The sequence below is a fragment of the Osmerus mordax genome, chromosome 25 (assembly GCF_038355195.1).
Source record: "Osmerus mordax isolate fOsmMor3 chromosome 25, fOsmMor3.pri, whole genome shotgun sequence".
Lineage (NCBI taxonomy): Eukaryota > Metazoa > Chordata > Actinopteri > Osmeriformes > Osmeridae > Osmerus > Osmerus mordax.
The window spans coordinates 10,266,649-10,287,984 of NC_090074.1; the positions used below are offsets into that span (position 1 = coordinate 10,266,649).

Consider the following 21,336-nt stretch of genomic DNA (forward strand, 5'->3'; position numbering starts at 1 on the left):
AGTCTATAAATTTACCTCATAGCCTAACTGCAGCACACCAGTTCCCACTTTATTAGAAAGTAGATATAGTAAATGTTTCTCGGAGTAGTGAGCATTTGAGTTTCCCCGACTTGGCGACTATGCTGACCAAGGCGAATTTAAATGTGCGCAGGCATGTAATTCACAGTTGGAAGGGGTTAGAATGGCTCTGAAAAGCGCGCTATGAATGGCGAGACAGGATCAGCTGAAGGCTGCGGTCACTGCAGGACGATAAACAAGTGTAAAAGGTAGGCATATTATGTTTGTCACGTCACGCAATCTGAGTTAAAATGAATGAGAAACTAAAGACGCAAAATATTGAGTGAAGAACTGGGCTATTAGGCTATTGTTTTAGTGGCAGAAAGTGAAAATGATGTGAGCAAGTGAATGAAAGCAGTAGGTTTGTAATGCAATCTCTTTCTGTATCTTAACTAGATTAGCAATCCTCTATGGAGCAGGTGATCGAGCGTGTGTTTGCCTCTGGGGTGGCCGCTCGTCTGCGGACCCAGTGGGACCGCAGCGAGGGCTTGGGTCAAAACGATAAAGCCCTCCGGTTCCTCGGCCAGGACTTTGAGTCTCTCCGAGCCCAGTGTCTGAAGTCTGGCTGTCTGTTTGAAGACGAGGCATTTCCTCCTCAACTGTCCTCGCTAGGCTTTAAGGAGCTGGGACCACGATCCTCAAAAACACAAGGGGTCCGCTGGATGAGACCTACGGTGAGATAAGCTCCTGTACTGCATCGTACCTCACCTCACTGGGGGCGCTAAGCCCTCCTAGCCCTTGCCTTACTCCGTACATCTCTGTGGCCCCTCCAGGAGTTTTGTTCTGATCCTCACTTCATTGTAGACGGAGCCACTCGCACAGATGTTTGTCAGGGATCTCTAGGTGAGTCACGTCTGCCATGTGTGAGAGACTACTTGTGTGTCTCTTAACCGTGTTTGATTGTGTGCGTACATACATGTGTAGATGATGTGTGTGTGGTTGACAGACTGTAAACGAGACGAGAGGACATGCTAACATTGATTGTTACAAATATTTTCAGATTTGCATTGTTGTCTTATTATGTGTAAATAGTCCTTGTGTCTCCTGAAAGGTGCCATATAGAAATGTAAGTTATTATTGGTATTAGTATTATTATTATTATTATTAAATGTTATGGAAAGAGGCTTTTTTATTTCTTCATCATTTTGTCTTAACATCATTGGCACAGGTGACTGTTGGCTACTGGCTGCCATAGCCAGTCTAACCTTAAATGAGACCCTGCTGCACAGGGTGGTTCCCCATGGTCAGAGCTTCCACCAGCAGTACGCAGGGATCTTTCACTTCCAGGTACTAAAGCACCGCCCTCTCTCAACAGTGTGATGTCTCTGAGTAGTGAAGCTGTATTCCTTACTTTTACATCCTGTAAAAAGTCTGCAATAGTGTTGCTCAAATGCATGCATCTGTGAGCAACAACTGTTGTGACTTATCAGCTCTTTATTTAATGAATGAGATCCATTTTGAGATTAATTAATAATTAATTTCAATTGAATAAAGCAAATCTTCCCCTCAATAATAATGTCAAGAATACCAGTGCCAATGTACCCCAACCCACACCCCTCCTCCTGTTCTGCCCTGCCTCTCTGGGCTGTGAGCATGCAGTGGACAGCTATATATACAGGCAGTATTTATAGATGGACATGAACACTGTTTTTTAGAATAGCCATGCTAAGGGCAGGGCAAGCAGCACCCTGCTGCCAGATTCCAGCCCAGTCCAGCAGCCTCTCTTGGACCCTGCTTTCCACTTAGTCAGACAGGAGTGTCATCAAGACAGGATTTGGATAGAGCTATGTGACGCTTCTCTAGCACAGATCAGACTTTTCACACAGCACCGTACAGTAATTATCCCCGTGCTAACTTCTAAGTGATTTCTTGGGAAGAAAAATCAAGCCTGCTCAGGAGCAAAACCATATAGCTTTGAGCTAATGTTGGTGCTGGTCCAGTATTGTGTGCTAATGAACAGTCACTTAGTGTCAGGGCCACAGCCGTGCCCTGGTTTTTCTCTAGTGTATTCTCCCTGGTTTCCCTGCCCCTAGTGTTTTCTGTCTGTCTCCCTGTGTGTGTGTGTTATTTGTGTATTTCAGTCCTTGTTTTGTCTCTCTCACTTCTCTCTACTTCCAATCACTCAGCTGTTGTCTATGGCGATCACCCTAGCCACCCTGGTGGAAGTATGGTGTCAAACAACCTATATAAAACTAGTGAAGCTTGTATCACTGGGCATTTGGATGGCCAGACAGGGAGTCTGCAGAATCTTCTGGGAAAGCTGCAGTTGTCTCAAGTTGCCAAGTAGCCAGTCTTGTTGCTGTCTGGCAACCTGACTCAGCAGACACTGCAGTGCATACACTGCAACAGACCATTTCCCTTTTCCAGACTAGGCATCCATCCCGTCATCTTACAATGTAGGGGACCTGTTCAGACTATATAATGAGATATTTATGTATATAACTTCCCCCTTAAGAAAAATAAGGTATACCTTAATAAGGTAAGAATCCATAAGCCTGTTAACATGCCTGCAGTTCCATTTTGTGGGGGTCAGATACTGTTTTAATTTAGCTGTTTGTTCTCGTCTGCCCTGAGAATCTAACCTGACTCACCAGATGGTTTGTTACACACACTGGAAAGTCATCCTTCAAAACAGTTTGGAAAAGGGCAGGCACCTTTAAAGAATACTTGGCCAGTAGATCCTCACAGGACGCTGACCAATCAATAACTCCGGTCATAGATAGGTCATAGACAAACAAATATAACTTGGAGCTTGGCAAGATGAATTCTCGAGTGGTTGTGATCTTGTGAATCCAACTGTCTCTTAAGGTTAAGCATTGTGTCCATGGAATAAAATGACACACCCCAGTCTACTTTTTTTCTTTGCTATCAAATGTTTTCATCGTTTGGGGCATTTTGGAGGCCACTGTCTGCGATTCGGTGTGTTTCTGATTGTGCTGTGTCTCTCCCTTTTGTGTAGATCTGGCAGTATGGGGAGTGGGTTGACGTGGTGATTGATGACAGGCTGCCGGTGAGGGATGGAAAGCTGCTGTTCCTACATTCAGCAGAGGGGGCAGAGTTCTGGAGTGCCCTGCTGGAGAAGGCCTATGCCAAGTAAGAGACTGCAGTATTATTCTGGACAGAGTATACAACAAACAAAGACACAATAACTCTCTGTGTTTGCAGTGGTATAATAGTAGAACATTGCATTTTACATAAATATTACCAGAATTTGTGGTTAAGCGCATGCACAAAAATGTGCCTAAATGCAGTATAAGTTCCATTATCCACCTCTACACCCCCCTGTGTGTAATCAAAATCCTGCACCATCGAATTGCTAACTTTTCTGTGGCATGGCCGGCCAAAGCAGTGGCCCGACGCGTTTGCAAGTCGCAGTACCGGGGATCGAACCTGGAGAAAGAGAGTGGTAGAAGCGATACAGATGGACAATGATTCCTGCACCGTGTGTGTATTGATATGCACATGTCTCAGGCTTAATGGATGCTACGAGGCCCTGTCAGGGGGCAGCACGTCGGAGGGCTTTGAGGACTTCACCGGAGGTGTGACAGAGATGTTTGAGCTGAAGAAACCTCCACCAGAGCTGTACAGCATCATCTGTCGAGCGGTGGAGAGAGGCTCCTTACTGGGCTGCTCCATAGACGTGAGATACAAAACATGCATTCAGGCAGATCCCCTGGGAAGCCTCGATAGATGACAGGGAGAAGCAGAGAGAAAGGGAAGGGTGGGAGGGTGACAACTACATGCTAGCACAGGGACCAGAGCAATGGAAGATACTTTATACAGAACTCTTAATTGACCAAAGGGAGTTTGGTCGCATTCTTCCGTGCTTTACTGGGCTGATGCGTATTAGTTTGATTGGAGAAGGTGGAGTCTTGGTGTGCCACCTTCCTCCCGAACTTTAGTTAACCCTTTCAGGCCTAACTCCATTTCACGTACACATACTTTTGACCTCAAGCCACAAGCATTTAGGGCCAGTGCAGATTCTAGACTATCTTGGATACTGTACACGCTCAGTTTGGGGGGAAGTCAGGAGGTTAGGGTTTGATGCTATTTCATTTTGTTGACTTTAACACATAAACCTTATCAGAACATATCATATTCTGTCTCTCATTTTCTGCTCAGATATCTGGCTTCTTTGAAATGGAGGCCATGACCTTCAAGAAGCTGGTCAAAGGCCATGCTTATTCTGTGACCGGGGTGGACGAGGTGAGCAGACATAGACATGACTGCATCCTAACATGTACCCTACAGCATCCTAACATGTACCCTACATCATCCTAACATGTACCCTACAGCATCCTAACATGTACCCTACAGCAACCTAATACTGTATGTATCCTACGGCACCCCACATGTACCCTACAGCATCCTAACATGTACCCTACATCAACCCAACATGTACCCTACAGCATCCTAACATGTACCCTACATCATCCTAACATGTACCCTACAGCATCCTAACATGTACCCTACATCATCCTAACATGTACCCTACAGCATCCTAACATGTACCCTACAGCAACCTAATACTGTATGTATCCTACGGCACCCAACATGTACCCTACAGCATCCTAACATGTACCCTACATCAACCCAACATGTACCCTACAGCATTCTAACATGTACCCTACATCAACCCAACATGTACCCTACAGCATCCTAACATGTACCCTACATCATCCTAACATGTTCCCTACAACATCCTAACATGTACCCTACATCATCCTAACATGTACCCTACAGCAACCTAACATGTACCCTACATCATCCTAACATGTACCCTACATCATCCTAACATGTACCCTACATCATCCTAACATGTACCCTACAGCATCCTAACATGTACCCTACAGCATTCTAACATGTACCCTACATCATCCTAACATGTACCCTACATCATCCTAACATGTACCCTACAGCATCCTAACATGTACCCTACAGCAATCTAATACTGTATGTATCCTACGGCACCCAACATGTACCCTACAGCATTCTAACATGTACCCTGCACTCTAACTGCACCCTATCATCTGTCATATGTATCCTACAGAGTTTTAACATTTACTATACATGTAAGCTGACCCCCAGTGACTGTCCGTCGGTCAGGTAGAGTATCGGGGCAGTCCTGTCAAGCTGCTACGCATCCGGAACCCCTGGGGGGAGGTGGAGTGGACCGGACCCTGGAGTGACAAGTGAGAGATGAGGAAGTTTAGGATCTGGGGCAGGGAGGGTGAGGAGGGTGTTGAAGACTGTGTTTTAATGTTTGACATTTTTTCGTTGATTCTTTTCTTTAAAAAAAAGAAAATAATGTGTGACTTTTTTGACTCTGTGTCTTTTTTCTGGATGGTTCCGTTTAGCTCGAAGGAGTGGTCAGGAGTGGAGCCCTCGGTCAGAATGAGACTCTATAACCGCAGTGAGGATGGAGAGTTCTGGTGAGCCGAGCCTTCTGTTGCTTTTCAGTCACATTTTCATTTGACTGTGTTCCTTGGTGACGATGTAGAGCTGCATAACTTGTAACACCAAGCCACACACAACCACACATATAAACAGGTACATCTCAACCCCTCAACAGGATGTCATTCAGTGACTTCCTGCGCGAGTTCAGTCGCCTGGAGATCTGCAACCTGACGGCGGACGCGCTCCAGGCCAGCCAGGTGAAGAAGTGGAGCGCAGCCCTCTACCCTGGGGAGTGGAGGAGAGGGAGCACAGCAGGGGGCTGCAGAAACTACCCAGGTACAGGCCCTCCACTGGGAAAGCCGGTTACCCCAGAGAGAGAGCGAGAGCGAGAGCTGGAGGGAGCTGTACTTTACTGTGCTCCTGCACTGTGGTTTGGGAGTCTGAACATGTTTGTGCCTATGAAGCTGATACAATTAAGAAAGAAAAGAGAATAATAGAGAGCAAAAATAGAAAAAGAATATAAGGGATAGACATTTTTCAAAACATATGTCACATTTTGTTTAACCATAACGGTAGAAACATGCAGGAAGCTGTACTAGACTTGAAAGTCATGATACATCTATATAAGAGGATGCCTCTATTTTCATTCATTTTCCACAGCTACATTTTGGCTCAACCCCCAGTACAAAGTGGCTCTACAGGAACCGGATACAGAAGGCCAATCAGGTTGCAGCTTCCTGGTTGCATTGATGCAGAGGGATCGTCGTAGGCAAAGGCGGGAAGGAAAGGACATGGAGACCATTGGATTTGCTGTGTATGAGGTATGGGTCCTAAAGAGAGGGTTCGAGTTTTGTCAAATTCAAATTGCACATTTGCCCAAACGATAATGTGATTCAAATCTCTACATTCACATCACAACATAGATCCATCATACAATTTGTAAAGAGTTTTATCTTAAAAAATATTCTAATTTCATACCTCCTCTCTTTTGTTTTCTCTCTGTTCTCTAGGTTCCACAGGAGGTATGAAATGTTCTGGGACGAAGCTATCATTATTGCTCTATCGTGGATTGGTTGTTATTCTGTTCTCTTCTCTCTTTATGAATCTCGCTCCTTTCTAAATGAATTATTGGTCTCTCCTCCATTCCTCTCCTTTCGTCTTCTCTCTCGTTCTGGTCTCATGTTGGTTTATTTTCCCCATCCTCTCTTGTCGTTGACCCCCTCCTCTCCTCCTGTCTCCTCTCCTGTTGTTTCCTTCTCTCCTCTCCCCTCCTGACCAGTGTGCAGGTAGGGTTGGGGTGCACCTGAAGCGAGACTTCTTCCTGACTCATGAATCCAGGGCTCGCTCGGAGCTGTTCATCAACCTGCGCGAGGTCAGCTCTCGCTTCTGTCTGCCCGCCGGAGAGTACATCATCGTTCCCTCCACCTTCGAGCCCCAGAAAGATGGAGACTTTGTGCTGCGGGTCTTCTCAGAGAGACCGGCGGACTCCCAGTGAGTAAGAGAAGTGGTTGTGTAGGTGTAAGCGACTGAGTGGGTGTTGTGTGTGGTAGGTGTAGGGTGGGGTATAGTAAGTTGATGGATGTTCTCAAGCGAGTCAAATCAGGTGAAGATGTTTAAGGATGTCTTCGATGTGTTTGGACAGGGAATTAGATGACGACATAGAAGCTAATCTGCCAGAAGAGGTAAGAAATGATAAGTAATGCTGTACTTCTGGATACCATCAAGTTCTGCAAATGTTTAAGTGCTGCATAGAACTAGAAAATTATACAAAGGTAGATTAGTTTAAGCAGCAAACTTTGAACCAACCGTATCTTGTGTGCCTGGGCTGCAGGTAGAACTGGACGAGAGCCAGATTGACGCCGGTTTCAAGGATCTCTTCAGGAAGCTGGCTGGACCAGTGAGTGACACAGTGATGGAACTGATTCATACTCATGGGATTTGGAGTCTTTTCTGACCATCTTTTGTGTCATAGGAGATGGAAATCACTGTGTCCAAACTCGGGACGATCCTCAATCGGATTATCAGCAAGCGTAGGTCTACAGACTCTAGAAAATCTTGTCCATGTGTCTATCTCTCTGTCTAATTCATTAACCCTTGTGCTGCCTTCGGGTCACATGACCCAAAGGTTCCTAACGAACCATCGTTGTGTTTACCCAATTTTACCCAATACAAAAACAAATAAAAATAATTTTCTTTTAACCTTTGCAAAGGAGGGGGGGGGGGGTCTGAGACAGCCCAACGGTTAAAAGAAAATGCTTTACTTTGTTTTTGTATGCGGTAAATTTGTCGCAATACGACGGTGGGTCACAGTGACTGATGGGTCAGAATGACCCGAAGATAACACAAGGGTTAAGCACTACAAAATAGATTTGGGTCTGTTTCTGTAACTTCTCACACCTCCCTGTAACAGATAAAGACCTAAAGACGGACGGCTTTGCAAAGGAGGCGTGTCGCTGCATGATTTCTCTAATGGATGTATCCTTTATTGGGCCATACAGGCGTGTCCATTCTTCCATGTCCGCTTTCTCGCCTTCCTGTAGTTGTTTACATGTTTATTCTGCCTTCGCTATTTATTTATGATGGCGAGGACAGGAAATGTGGGAAGAGAGTGAGAGGGGATGACATGCAGTAAAGGGCCTGGGCCGGATTCGAACCCAGGCTGCCTTAGCGAGGCCTCAGCCTACATGGTGCATGCATTAGTCCAGGCCCTTTATTGCATGTCATCCCCTCTCTCTCTCTCTCTACCCTACATGCCCCACCTGTGTGTGTGCGTGTGCATGTGTGCCTGCCTGCTTGTATTTGTCTGTCTGCTATCTATTTTCCTTCTCATCTGCTGTCTCTGTCCTTGACAATCCTGCCAGACAACAGGCAGTGGAACGCTGGGATTGACAGAGTTTCATGTCCTGTGGGAGAAAATCAAACGCTACCTGGTGAGTCCGACATGGCCTCTGAAAAGACTTCTCTAGACCCTCTTCACCCTTCCATTTGTAGAACTCCACATTGCCGTTCTTCCTGCAACCTCCCTCCCCTCACACCCCACCCGTTTCCCCCTCCAGATCGTGTTTAGGAAGTTTGACCTGGACAAATCAGGCACTATGAGCTCCTATGAAATGCGAATGGCGCTGGAAGCTGCTGGTAATGTGTTACATCGACTAATATTATTTTCTCCTAACATTTCTCTCGTAAGACATGGCTCAAAGTCTACTATCACAACATGCATTAAGTTTAGACTGTATACATTGTTATTCAAAAAGAACTAGGTATGGGGAAAGAGGTCTCTCCAAAGGAAAGGAGATAATTACGTTGTGATAACACAACCTTTGGCTCCCCGTTTGCCCCAGACACACAACCTACAAAGCAGCCCTTTCCTGTGTACCTCACGATAGTAGCACAGCTAAACTATAATACGATGTGTAATGGCACAGCAGTTCCAGCACGTATACTGTACTACATGTATACTGTACTATACTACTACTACTACTGAACAACAACCTTCTAAAATGTGAATTAATAAGACCCCACTACCTCAAGTTTGATTGAAAACATGAATTCTCTGTTCCACGCCAGGCTTCAAGCTTACCAACCACCTGTTCCAGCTGATTATCCTGCGCTACGCCAAGGATGACATGAGCGTAGACTTTGACAACTTTGTCACCTGTCTGATTCGTTTGGAGACCATGTTCAGTTGAGTTTCTTTATCCTGTCTCAACACAGCCAACGCTACTAGGGCTAGACGAAGACATGGACACAGCCGGTTCAGGTGGAAGATGCCAAAGCCCAGGTTCCCAAACATGGATTAAGCCTAGTTCTAAAACAAGAGCAAAATCCAGTGAAGAAATCCATTGAAAACGTTTTTAGGCTTTAATCCATGTCTGGGAAACAGGGCCTATAAGTGAACAGCCAATTGTAAACTGCAACCACAGCTTTTGTCTATAGTTTTTTTTTTCCCTCAAAACTGGACATTGCTTCTAGTGATATGTTTCACTACTGTGAGTTGTTTGCATTTGATTTAAGTTTACTGTCAGATTGTCTAACTTTACTGTTACTAATAGACATGGTGTCTACATTGAAAACAGAGTTTGGGTCATTATTGATTGTTGAAAGCCATTCTAAAGCAAGAACTCTAACACCAAGATTAAATGCATAATGTTGGTCGCACTCGCTCTTAGCTCTACCTCAAATACTGACGTTTGAAATGTATGAGCATGCTGGTAATTTCGTTTTCTCAAATTACAGAAACATTTAAAGAAATGGACACTGATGCAGATGGGGTGGTGTCCTTCAGTTTCGTCCAGGTATGTCACCAGTTTTGAACTTGTGTGTAAATTGTACAGAACAGTAAAACAGTAAGGAGGACTGAAAAGAGATGCCTGAAAACAGAGCAAGTCCCAAATGTGTGATTACAATGACTCTTGGCAGACTACAATCCTCAAAGTCAAGTTTCCTTCCCTATCTCCAGTGGATCTCCCTCACCATGTTTGCCTAGAAGGATTGAATATCCCTGAAACAATCCTCCGTGCTCTGCCGGCTCCTCTGTTCCTGTGACTCATGTCTCCTCTTCACCACACCAAGAGGTTGTACTGTATATCACTGCGATGGGTTCAGTAGCTGGGACTTTGGTACATGTAATGAATGTTGCATGACGCAGTGGAAAATAAAAGTGCGTACACTACGTTGGCTGATTTTGTGGATACAATAAATACTAGTAGAATGGATACTCGATAAAAATATTTAATTGGTTTTAACAAGTTAATTTACTCCAACAGAGCCACGCACATGTAAAGACAAGGGAAAGCCTAAGAAAACATGTTATGCCAACTTGACTGTTAACTGTTAATATTTTTTTTTTTATACAATTAGGTTTTTGTTACATTAAAAATCTATATCCTTCTGTACCTGAATGCTTTTTTGTTTACTTTTGTTTTTCAAGATAATTGTTTTGTTAATGGCACTTTATCTAGCAATGATGATACCATTAACAATTTTCTGAAATTAGCATCCCCTTGAATGACTTTCTCTATGTACAATAGGCTTTCTGGAGCAATAAACAAATTCCACTTTACATAAATAAACATCCAAAGATTCTGTTCTTTCAAAATAAACAGCCGTCATTTTGACATCTGTAGACACCTATACACGGTTCGCAGTTCGAACCGAGTGCGGCGCTCCTACAACCCTAACTCCCTTTGGCCTTCTATCTAGGTACACAGTCCTACACTAGATGGCTCTCTTGGCTCTGCCGCCAGCAAAAGCACGTCTACGTCCCAGACAGATTCTGCCACGGGGGGGCTGCTGTCCGCACAGTGGAGTACATGTTGAAGCCTCGCAGGGACCTGCAGGTTTCTCTCAGTTCAGAGCCAGTCCCTCGCTGACGGGCATGTTGATGTGGGCGGTCAACAACGGTGCACTCTTCCCCTCTCTCAGAACAAACACCTGCAGTTACACAATGTGTATCAAAAGCAAACCTCCATTGACTGACTGTCATGTGGTTTCCCGTCAGCTCGCAAGTTGGCAGCGGGAACAGCAAACAAGGTCAAGCTTTATCTCAACAGAGAGCAAAGTTTTATTTGAGTAGAAGCGTCACATCTGCCATAACGGGTAACTTAGTACTGCTAGTTTATGTACCCTTAGTATAGTTAGTCCACATATTTAAATTATAGGTATATGTTTATTGTATGCACCTTCCTGCCAAAGCAAATTCCTTGTCTGTGCAAACTTTCATGGCGAATAAATCCCTTTCTGATTCTGATTCTAACTGATGGGGGTTCCAGAAAGTTTGATCAATTAATTCAAAGGTAACATATCTACTGTATTTGCACATCCCTTTGGAAATAAAGCATGTGCAAAAAACATTGTGAAATGTATATGTACAGTAACTAAAACTGACAACAAATTTCCCCAGAAATGTGTATTAATGTTTAAATAGTCTCTTATATATATATCCTATATAATAGTTTGAATTATTGCAAGACCAATTATGTTGTGATTCAAAGAATAGCTAGCTTTCTAGAACATTCCCAATGTTAAAGAGTACATACTTTAATGATGTCAGAGATTCCTTTGTCGCTCATGCACTCTACGAATGTGTCAATGGGGTAGTTGAGGCCTGGAACCAGGAGTGGGATCTGAGCAAAAGAGATATTATTAGAACAGAATTATTATTATTTATTTTTTTAACAAAACCAATGTAGTGCTTTGCTGGTTCATTGGTTACGGGAACTGAAATTGGTCTCATCCAGAGATACATATCACTGGTGAGTGCAGAGTGAGCCACAGTGATCATATACAAGATAAAAGCTACAAATATGATAGAATGAACACGAGGCATGAACCTTAAAGAAGGCTGTCCTCATGCTGTAGAGGCTCTCGTCGTACAGGAAGCTGATGGCCAGGTTCATGACAGGGCGACATGCTGCTGTATTTTGGATGTTTAGGGTCAGTTTAAAGGACGGACCCAGACCCTGAACCTATGCCAGAACAGGAAGAGATAAGGAGAGATAAAAAAATATTTAAAAAAGTCAGAGAGAGGAATGTAGAGTTGTGAAATAGCCGCTTTGAGCCTGTCGTGCAAAATCACGTACAAAGTAAGCCACCCTTATACTTTGCAAGCCTGCCAGACACACTTGGTGGACTCACCACAGCGTTCATCTTCAGTGGCTCCGACAGGCTGGCGGACATGGGGGTGAGGCTGGACTCCAGGGCTTTGACGTAGGCCCTAGCTGCAGCCAGACGCAGGCGGCTCAAGTCCATCTGGAAGGCCCTGTGCATCGCTGGACACAAACAAACATTACTGCGAACTGATCCACATTATTTCGGCGCACTGTTTTTTTTTTTTTTGGTACACTAAATAGTGTATAGTCTAGTCATTAGCAAGAGTGAGACCATTATAATTCAACTGGTTCGGGTTTTTAGCTCAAACATATTCAGTAAATTCAGTACCAGATGCCAAACACGGACAGAAAAGGCAGGAAAGGCAACCGAAAGGTTCCTCTGACCCCGTCTAGGACAGAGTCAGGGGTTAAGACTCACGTACCCACAGCGTTCTCCCGTTCCCTCATGGTTTGGTCCACATACAGCTTGGTCTTCTTAGGGACGTTGAGGCGGATGCTTTGTGCAAGAGGGGGACCCGGGGCGCTGTCCCGGTCATCGAATACAGCAGTCCTCTTCAGAATCTTGACTATCAGGCCCCCGCCTACAGGACAACCAGGGCAGAGAGGGGGTTATACTAAACCAAATAGATAGTAATTCATATGAGTGAAATGGAATTGAGTTTTTCCATTTCAAATGTTAAATGTTTAATTGGTTTACTCACCTTTTGTGGTCATGATCAGAGTACCATCTTCTCGGCCATACCTTCCAAAGCAAATGCTGGTCACCACATCCTAGAAAATGGTGTTCAACGGATTAATAGCTAATTTTTGCCAGTTTGGTGCAGTTTAAAAATCTGCAACATCTTTCCTTGAGTGAGCAGGTTGTGCTATGTTCATACTAGCTGCTTCATAATTCATATTCAACATTAGAACAGCGTTCTTAGGCTCCCTTGCAGGTAAAATTGTAGGCTGGTGAAAGCAAATACCAAATCTATATCGATACATGATCCCCATAATTCCGGTTCCCCGAAACCATGGATACTCAAATGACCACCACAACCGTAGGTCTATCAGTGCACCAACAACTATTTCCTTCACACTGCTTTGATCCCTACAACAGCACAGCATGAATCTGTATTCAAAATAGAAATACTGCAACTAATGCTAGCCAGAGATATTTTGGAATATCCAATGTGCCTGGAAGTAACAACTTTATCCGAGTGCAAAAAACAAAGAAAATACTTAGGAACACTATCCAAAACCTCAGAGGTACCCTAATACAATCAGCACGCACTTCAAACTTGTAAATAAAATAAATCCTTATTGTGTGCTTTAAAAAATCTAAAGTACAGTTCAACAGTTCAATTCAAGTTGCAAGATGAATAAATGCCATGTAAGTTGCACTGTACAACATGCTTTCATACTGGGGCTTTGATGGTGCTCAGGAGGTTCTTGTCTCTGTAGAGGTGGACCTCACAGTTGGCCAGACCCACTAGGACAGCCTGGAAGCCTCTAGCGGGCAGTTCCATCACACCCATGGTGGTGACAGGGGCAGGCAGGCTGGCCGTCCACAGTTTTTTCCCCTGAGAGCAAAAAAGGGGACAGTACAGGTCAGGGTAAGAATCCAGATGTATCGGCAGAGCGGTGAACAGGTATTTATTTTTTACAAGGTTATGACCGAAATACGGAGTGATATACCTTCTGGGTGAAGCCTTGTAGAGTCTCCTCAGCACAGCCCACAACAACGTTCTTCCCCATCCTCACCAGACCCACTGGGTGAGAGGACAGCTCAATGCAGTACTTGGGTTTGGGAGATTCCCTGCAGAACACAACAATGACCTTACTCAAAAGGAGTGAAATGAAATAAACCAATTTTTGTTTGTTCGAAATCCGTATGGGTCTGAACATTAAATGTGTGCGCAAAAAAAAAAAATGAAGGAAAATGGAAGAACCGGGTAACACGGTATGTTTATATGTTATATTTCGTATGAATGTTGATGTGATTAGCGTTAATTGTTTTGGTAACTTATGTATGTTTTTGCCTTCAGTTTTTCACGGTGTTTGACGGTGTTTGACGGTGTTAGATTGCTAAAGAAGAACCTGCAAAGAAAATAAACGTGAAACAAACATCAGTTGAAGCGTAGTTTTATCTGTACCAAACGAAGAACATTGAGAGCAGTTATAGAGAGTCAACCTGTAGATGTATATACACAATAAAAACGATTTGAAAATGATATAAATTACCATCAAGTTGTCCAATATCAGCTGAGCCATAGTCGACATTCTGCTTTTGTTAAGTTTTTTTATGGTATGAGCCTCTACAGATGTTCAACAGGGGTTTGGATGGTCTCAAAATAAAATTTAACCGAATCTCTGTATGTGCTTATCTGCTGGCAAATGTACACCATGAGCCAAAGCCTTACACCTGTACCCAACTTATTATTTTATTTTTTCAAGAAGAGCTCCTTTTCAGAGTATTGGGCCCTTTTCTGTCGGATGGTCTTACCGACGCAGGATATAGATGTTCCCGTTGCGACAAGCAACTGTAATGCGAAACTCCACGTCAAACTGACCAGTGACATCAATCAGTGTGGGGGCGCTGGGCAGGGACAGCTGAGAGAGGAGGGAATAAGAACGTCGACAGCATATCATGTCTGAAATCCATCTGAATGATAATCTACGCATTTCAATCCATCAATGGAGAAAAATCTATGGGGAAAATCTCAGTTTATTCAAAGCTCAGGCCATACATCTGGAAATGTTATCGCAAACTACAATTGAGTCATAAACAATATGGATGGTGATAATGGGGAGACAAATAAATAAATTGGATGGGTGAAGAGAGCAGACCTTGGAGAGGATAGTGAAGGCCTCTGGATCCAAGATGTAAATGTCGTTGCTCTCTGTGCCAATCACAAGGCAGCTGATGGCGTCCTCATCTGCCATGTTCTTCTTCAGTGTCGCAATGCAGGTGATAACAGTCTAAAAAGACATGCGTAGAGGTTGGTGTGTTTGTGTGTGTGTGTATGCACAATTTTGAATAATGCAAGCTTATAGTGAACCAGGGCACCTGTCTTCGTATTGGCTGCTGTTTGTGAAGGTTAACAAACGCCTCCATATCCTGTGGGTCTAACATGAGGAACCTTTGTAAAGGGAAAGGATAACGCCGTCAGAAATGTACGAAACACACACTTGAATGTTGGATACATGACAAACTACATACCTCAAGGATCTGACAGACAGTGGAATATCAGCCTTGTCTCTGAAAGGAAACACAAAAGCACAGCACAATGACCTCCACATCCTCTCACATCCTGTGTACACATTAAACAGACTACAAAGACCAAGATGCAACTGTCTGGGAACAACAAACAGTACCTTATGCCCTCCAACATTTCCTTTAAGGTCATATGGTCAATCATGTCCTTCAATTAGAAAAGAGGAAACACTTCATGATTCTCTTCTTATACTAACAAACAAAACATCCTCTTCTACATCGACATAATACTGAACTGTAAATGTAATAATCCTGATGGTTGACATTATTAGCAGTGTAACGGGGAGTTATGGGAGTGTTGGGAGGAAGTGTAGGGGCATTTTATTTACTTATCGAAACAGGCGCAGACAATTCGAAACATTGTTTTCATTTTTTAATTATTTAATGTGGAAATTAATCTTGTAGGGGTCTTTTAAAAAGTGTTTCTTCAGACTAAACCGAACTCTCTTTGCTTGACACACCTACAAATCCCTAAGAGATTCATTTGATTTCGATTTCATTCATTTTCAAACGTGGATGAATTGAATGACAAGATGAAAAAAAAAGAATGCGACAGTCCCCATACCTCTCTGGCTTGGTCCCAGACGTCCTGTTCCAAGGCATTCACTTCCAGTGGGGGGAGAGTAAACTTGAAGTAGGGTCGTAGGTTTTTGTATACATAGATGAAGGGGCCAGAGGCCACAGCTATGGCTGGAGTACGGGGCTCATGCTGATCCATGAGAAAAGACACCAAGCCCACAGGCAGGTCAAGTAGCGTGTTCTCACTCATCAAACCTGTCCCTCGGTACACTTTCAGCTTCATGTTGCTTGAACCTGTGCCCAAGTCCCCCACCACCAACTACAGAGGAAATAGGACAGTTTTAAATCTATGACACCATATAGTTGAAACAGACCTCCTGAATCTCCACCACTTGGACATCCTTGGGCAAAAAAAACAACAACAAAAACACAACTGTCCAGCAGAAATAGATTCCAAATTGGGTTTGTCTCTCAGGAGAAAGGCAGAGTTGTAGTTACCTTATTTTCACCATCTCCGTGCAGATCTGCCAGAGCTGAATAAAACAGATTCACAGAACAGGTCAATTTAGCAAATTTTCCAATAAAACATTAAATGCATTCAATCCTACAGGACACTGCATTGAAAATGCAGTGTCCTGTAGCCTACATATGGCAGACATTGTTGAAAATTTAAGAAAGAAAGTTGAAAAGTGTACAATTGATTTATCTCAAAGTACTGGTATCATTGGTTTTAAAATATTGTGTAGTTAAGCATGTTAAGACCGTTTGATTTGATGAGACACTGTAAAAATGTGTGATGTATTATGTTTAAAGTACAGACCAACATAGCAAAAGAAAAAAGAAAAGTTCAACATTGCGGAGGCTAACTTTCAAACTAGCTGCAGCGGCTGCAGTTATACCCTATTGCCCTTGGCTAATCCTTTGAGTAGCAATCTCACTGAACTAGTTGTAGTCATAAGCAAACAAAGAAGTAGCCATAACGGTAAATAACAATACAGTATGTAATATGAAAACGTCCGTACATTTTGCAGTGATTTACTGTGTATGGATTCATGACAGGAGTTTTAAGGAAGAAAGAGGACAAAGGAACCATCTCTCTCACTGGATTATCTTACCGATACATGAAGAAAAAGTATAGAGATTGGCCACCGGATCATAATGTGCATCTAACCATTTGCTGGTCTCTGTGCTGTAAAACAAAAAAACAAAACAAAAACAAACATTGAAAACAAAGTTGTCTAAGGAAGAAGTTTTGACTACATTACTATGGATACTAGTTATTATAGGTTACTAGTAGGGTGTCTGGCTGTACACTTGTAGGTGTACAGCAAGTACAACCTATGGCTGAGGCAGCAACCTTGTGGAACTCCCATTCCGAGATGCAGGGTGGATGAGGTGGTTGTTACTGATCCTCATCATGTGACCTTGGCTGTATGGAAGTCCATGATACAGGTGCAACTAGAGAGGGTAAAATTTCTGGGGAAATTGTAGGGTGTGCTTGCTTGCGTCGGTTGCACAGGGGTCCGTTTTTGAACAACTGATTTATGTATATTTTATATGAAAATGCATACTTATTATTTGTAAAGATTAAATAGATTTAAAAGCATTTTTTCTTTGCTGCTCATTTACAACTGAAAATACGAGTGAAGTGTAGAATGAAATAGATGTCTTCTCATTTCCCCTGCAAGAGGCAGCCTCATCGTTGAAACAAAACGAATAAATTGGGCAGACCGGTGTAAAAATTGACATAATCTCTATGACTTAAACGTCATTTTAAGTTTTTCCCTTCTCATGATATTTTCAGGCATGTAGCCTACTCATTGCATTCATTCATTAATAAAGAACCCCCTTTGAAGATTATTCTACGACGTTACCCGGCAGTAGAAGATGGAATCGCGATTCAAACAGTACCATCTGCTAACTGAAAATATGCCCGTCAAAACGTAAATAAGCTTGACATTTATTTAGTGGAAAATCGCTCATTCATAAAAAGCTCGCGAGTAGCGATCATTGTCAGTAACAACGCAAAATGCGATATAGCCCTGTGTGGAGAAGCTGCCCCGGTAAATTGTACTACTACAGTACAGTAGACTACTGCTGTGTTCGTCTTGGTAGCAATTGCGTTGGTTGAATTGGATTTAACGTTCCGTTGTACGGTTTAGGCTGAAATTAATTATTTTCATGAACAGATTGACAACGTTTAGGCTGTGGCAATGAAGTTCAGGTTAGTAGTTAGATAGACTTTTGATTTAAGTAAGGGGAGTGCCGAACATGTTCTGTCGCCGTTTGACTTCCTAAACAGCTGTGTACTGTAGATGTTTTTGTAGTGTGTCTCGTGTAAGCTAAAGTGTTGCAGTGAGCTACACTGGTTTGAAACCACAGGTAATGGTAATTTCACCAACAAATCGTTTACTAATGTCAGAATAAATCCTACAACGAAAATGTATATGTGAGGAATGTTTATTTTAACGATTGAAAACAGATAACGCTACATCATAGACCACTGTAGTATGTGTTGCCCGGGCAACACAGGCTAATGTCAGGATGCTAATACTTCAGTGAAATAGTAGACTACTGTTTCCGAAAGTAGATGTACTTCCTTAATAATATCAGCTTATACTGTACATTACACATCACAATTGTGTGTCATATCACAAAGTAAAATGAGTAAATAGTTATCACCCTAGCCTCTTTTCTTGTGGCGTTTCTGCAGCTGCCTTGCAGTAAAGCTATAGTTAGCCTAGCTATCCCCCAAGTTAACAGATGCTAAACGAATGTTCTGGCAAAGGTAGTCACGCGTGTTTTCGTGACGTTAGTGACGCAGTGACGTTAGTAACGTCAGTGACTGTGGCTAGCAAATTAGCCACCGTTAGCTTCACTTTTCGCCACAAAAACTTAACTTAAGCTTAAACCATGCAACGGAACGTAAATTCCAATAGAAGCAACTCAATCGCTACCAAGACGAAACTTTTGACACCTACGTTGTCTATGTAGGCCAAATATTGACTGAGTTTTAGTGGGGCAAAAAGAAATAAAAATAATAATATATGTGTGAGAGAACAAAGGTTGTGCTCTTGCCGAAGTTGAGCACACCCAATAAGAGCTGCTCAGGTCCATGTCTCCCAATGTTGAGACCAGGTGGAAAGAATGTTGCAGAGCTCAAGTCTATGAATTGAATCCTGGCATGGGTATCCCTTTTGTCAAGATGCTCCAGTGCGAAATGTAGGGAAAGGGAAATGACATCATCCACTGACAGGTCTGCTTTATAGGCAAACTGTGTTGATGTGTGCCATCACTAGCTTCTCCAGGCATTTCATGGCAACCCAAAGGGCAGTCACCCTGGGTTTTTCTGGGGTACTGGTATTACCATAGTCATCTTGAAGCATGAGGGAAGGCCTGTGTGAGCTATGCGTGAGGTGTTGACGATGTCTGTGGAGACAGGAGACAGCTGTGTAGCACAGTTTTTGATGACTCAAGGTGGTGTTCTGTTGGACCAGGGACCTTGCGAGCATTCGCCCTTCCGGAAGGTGGTGCACCTTAGCCTCGGATGATTGGAGGACCGTGTGGTCAGGTTCCCTGGGACCCGTAGCTGCTGTTTCATTGTTGAGTGCGTCAAAACCTTGCATTGAATATGTTGAGCTCATCCAGGAGTGTTTTGTAGGCTGTGGCAATTCCCACTGACCTCAATTAGTACTTAGTGATGGTCTGTAGGCCTTGCCATATTCTCTTGGTATCCGTGCTGCTGTACTGAGCTCTTCCGTTTGGTCTTGTCATTCTTTTAAGCCTCTAGGTACAGAGTCTCCGGTTTAGTTATTGCTTCCTGGAGTTAGCGAGGTGCAGCAGTCGCATCAGTTTGCAGATGTAAACAGCTATAACCATGACAGCGGCGGAAGCGAAATCAGTTCACGGCAGTGAGTTCAAATGGACTGTATTTTAAATGGCAGACAATTGGTAGACCATTTAATTAGACATTCCAAGTTTTGAAAACATGAAATATCAAAAGTCCGTATACTCCACCTTCATTACTCTTTGACAGCGTTGCTAGTAGGCGTATGTAGTTGGTACATCATTTGCTATATAAATCTCAGAGTTCCAAGTGTTTAAGTCGGATTAACACAGTTGGTTTGTGGATAACTAGCCTACTAGTTTGCCTGCTAATAATATGCACTTCTTGTGTCACAACGCCCATATTTTAGCTGACACTGACAGTTGACAGATGTACACTTTTTTGCCATCCAATACGGGGACATCAAGCCCCAATCGCTGCTAACGAGCCTGTCAACTCCTTTGACTTGACCTAATCGTACAATACTAATACTGGTGGTACACAAGTCACAGTGTATCTGGGTTAGCCTGTAAATATTAGCCATCGATTATCTATCGCTCACAGAAGTAGCTCTAGCAACATTAGAGATGTTGAAGGAAGTCAGTTAGTTGAAAGATTAAATATTGCCAACAAACGTTGTTAGGTGTAATGTTTTTCGTCAACAAGCTAGCACTAATATACATTTCACTAGGTTCAGTACAGTATTTGTACATCATTCAACTACTGTATCATCGCTGTAGCAAGCTAACGTGACTTACTTTTCTCGCATTTCCGGGGCAGACGACATGCTCCGTGAGATGTCTGTAATCAATGAGCAACAATATATTCTAAATTAATGTAAAGTTATAGCAAGCTAACTATAGTCGCCAGTCATAAACGGTGTTGTTGGTTAGATAGACTAGCATAGACAGCCTAGCTCCTAATAGTGTTTAATTCCTTGATTAGCTTTCCCGTATCCATGGCAGCGAAAGATTTGCGTCGATGATAGCGTTCCCCTCAAATACGTCTTTCTCCAAACAGTTCCGCAATCCATGCTAGGGTACGAAAGCATAGATATACGAAAGTACGAAACAATTCCCCCTTTTTGTTTATTCTAGTTGTGGAAGAGTAACTCTTGTATCTTGAATAATGCAAACTTGCACAAGAAATGAAAAACCATGCGTGCCCAGGAGAATGTTAATGTGTTTTCTTTAGCTTTTGGCTTAAAACCTAAAATGGGAAATGCTGTTTTAATACTCCAATGATCCAAATACATAGCTGCCAACTCTCACGGTTTTGCCGTGTGACACACGCATTTCAAACATTTCTCACGCGCTCACGCCACACATTGTATATCTCACGCTGAAAAGGCAACGCCAAACAAGTAGCCAAGCTAACGTTGTAAACAGTAACGGACGAGGCGCAGGTTAACGGAGTGAAGCATCATTGACGCGCAAGTGAAGCTCGCGAAAGCTCGCCTAAGTGGGGGTGGGGTGAAACTCGCGATAGTAGTGATGGGCATTCCGGCTCTTTTTCGTGAGCTGGCTCGTATGGCTCAGCTCACCAAAAAGAGTGTTTTAACTATGAATTTGACTATGATGGGTGTGAAAACAATTTGAATTAAATTATGAAATCATACTCGACCGTAACCACACATCTTTAAAAATGCATTGATTTGTCATGGCTCTCCG

The 21,336-nt window shown here is 43.1% G+C and overlaps 2 protein-coding genes across 4 annotated transcripts; one reads left to right on the top strand and one right to left on the bottom strand.

Moving 5' to 3' along the window:
• Positions 1 to 83: 83 nt before the first annotated feature.
• Positions 84 to 10,349, top strand: si:dkeyp-50d11.2 (calpain-1 catalytic subunit). Of its 2 annotated transcripts, XM_067229367.1 has the most exons (22): positions 84 to 266; positions 454 to 731; positions 831 to 900; positions 1,226 to 1,344; positions 3,017 to 3,150; positions 3,529 to 3,697; positions 4,180 to 4,263; positions 5,164 to 5,249; positions 5,415 to 5,489; positions 5,630 to 5,790; positions 6,115 to 6,275; positions 6,465 to 6,476; positions 6,734 to 6,945; positions 7,097 to 7,136; positions 7,286 to 7,351; positions 7,427 to 7,484; positions 7,865 to 7,929; positions 8,316 to 8,384; positions 8,511 to 8,589; positions 9,022 to 9,138; positions 9,691 to 9,749; positions 9,914 to 10,349. In XM_067229367.1, exons 2-22 carry the CDS (start codon positions 468 to 470, stop codon positions 9,938 to 9,940), a joined length of 2,127 nt encoding a protein of 708 aa, XP_067085468.1. In that variant the 5' UTR covers positions 84 to 266; positions 454 to 467; the 3' UTR covers positions 9,941 to 10,349. The 2 variants fall into 2 exon arrangements, with proteins under 2 accessions (XP_067085468.1, XP_067085469.1); XM_067229368.1 differs by lacking the exon at positions 6,465 to 6,476 and having other exon boundaries at positions 6,115 to 6,284; positions 6,731 to 6,945.
• On the bottom strand, positions 10,173 to 20,661 carry bbs1 (Bardet-Biedl syndrome 1). Of its 2 annotated transcripts, none has more exons than XM_067229370.1 (17): positions 20,425 to 20,661; positions 16,956 to 17,029; positions 16,339 to 16,373; positions 15,887 to 16,159; positions 15,423 to 15,469; positions 15,268 to 15,306; positions 15,115 to 15,187; positions 14,895 to 15,026; positions 14,551 to 14,657; positions 13,743 to 13,863; positions 13,469 to 13,627; positions 12,767 to 12,836; positions 12,488 to 12,646; positions 12,091 to 12,224; positions 11,787 to 11,921; positions 11,493 to 11,579; positions 10,173 to 10,887 (listed from the first exon to the last, which is right to left on the bottom strand). In XM_067229370.1, the coding sequence occupies exons 1-17, from the start codon at positions 20,451 to 20,453 to the stop codon at positions 10,801 to 10,803; spliced, it is 1,761 nt and encodes a 586-aa protein (XP_067085471.1). In that variant the 5' UTR covers positions 20,454 to 20,661; the 3' UTR covers positions 10,173 to 10,800. The 2 variants fall into 2 exon arrangements, with proteins under 2 accessions (XP_067085471.1, XP_067085470.1); XM_067229369.1 differs by lacking the exon at positions 20,425 to 20,661 and adding an exon at positions 17,198 to 17,298.
• Positions 20,662 to 21,336: the final 675 nt, after the last annotated feature.

Coding starts and splice junctions, on each gene's coding strand:
- bbs1 (XM_067229369.1), bottom strand. CDS start 17,259: ATGATGAGGATCAGTAACAACCACCTCATCCACCCTGCATCTCGGAAT. Junction 16,374..16,955: donor TACTTTTTCTTCATGTATCG/GTAAGATAATCC, acceptor TGTTTTATTCAG/CTCTGGCAGATCTGCACGGA. Junction 10,888..11,492: donor GAATCTCTGACATCATTAAA/GTATGTACTCTT, acceptor GTGTAACTGCAG/GTGTTTGTTCTGAGAGAGGG.
- si:dkeyp-50d11.2 (XM_067229368.1), top strand. CDS start 468: ATGGAGCAGGTGATCGAGCGTGTGTTTGCCTCTGGGGTGGCCGCTCGT. Junction 3,698..4,179: donor TACTGGGCTGCTCCATAGAC/GTGAGATACAAA, acceptor TTTTCTGCTCAG/ATATCTGGCTTCTTTGAAAT. Junction 7,352..7,426: donor TCAGGAAGCTGGCTGGACCA/GTGAGTGACACA, acceptor TTTGTGTCATAG/GAGATGGAAATCACTGTGTC.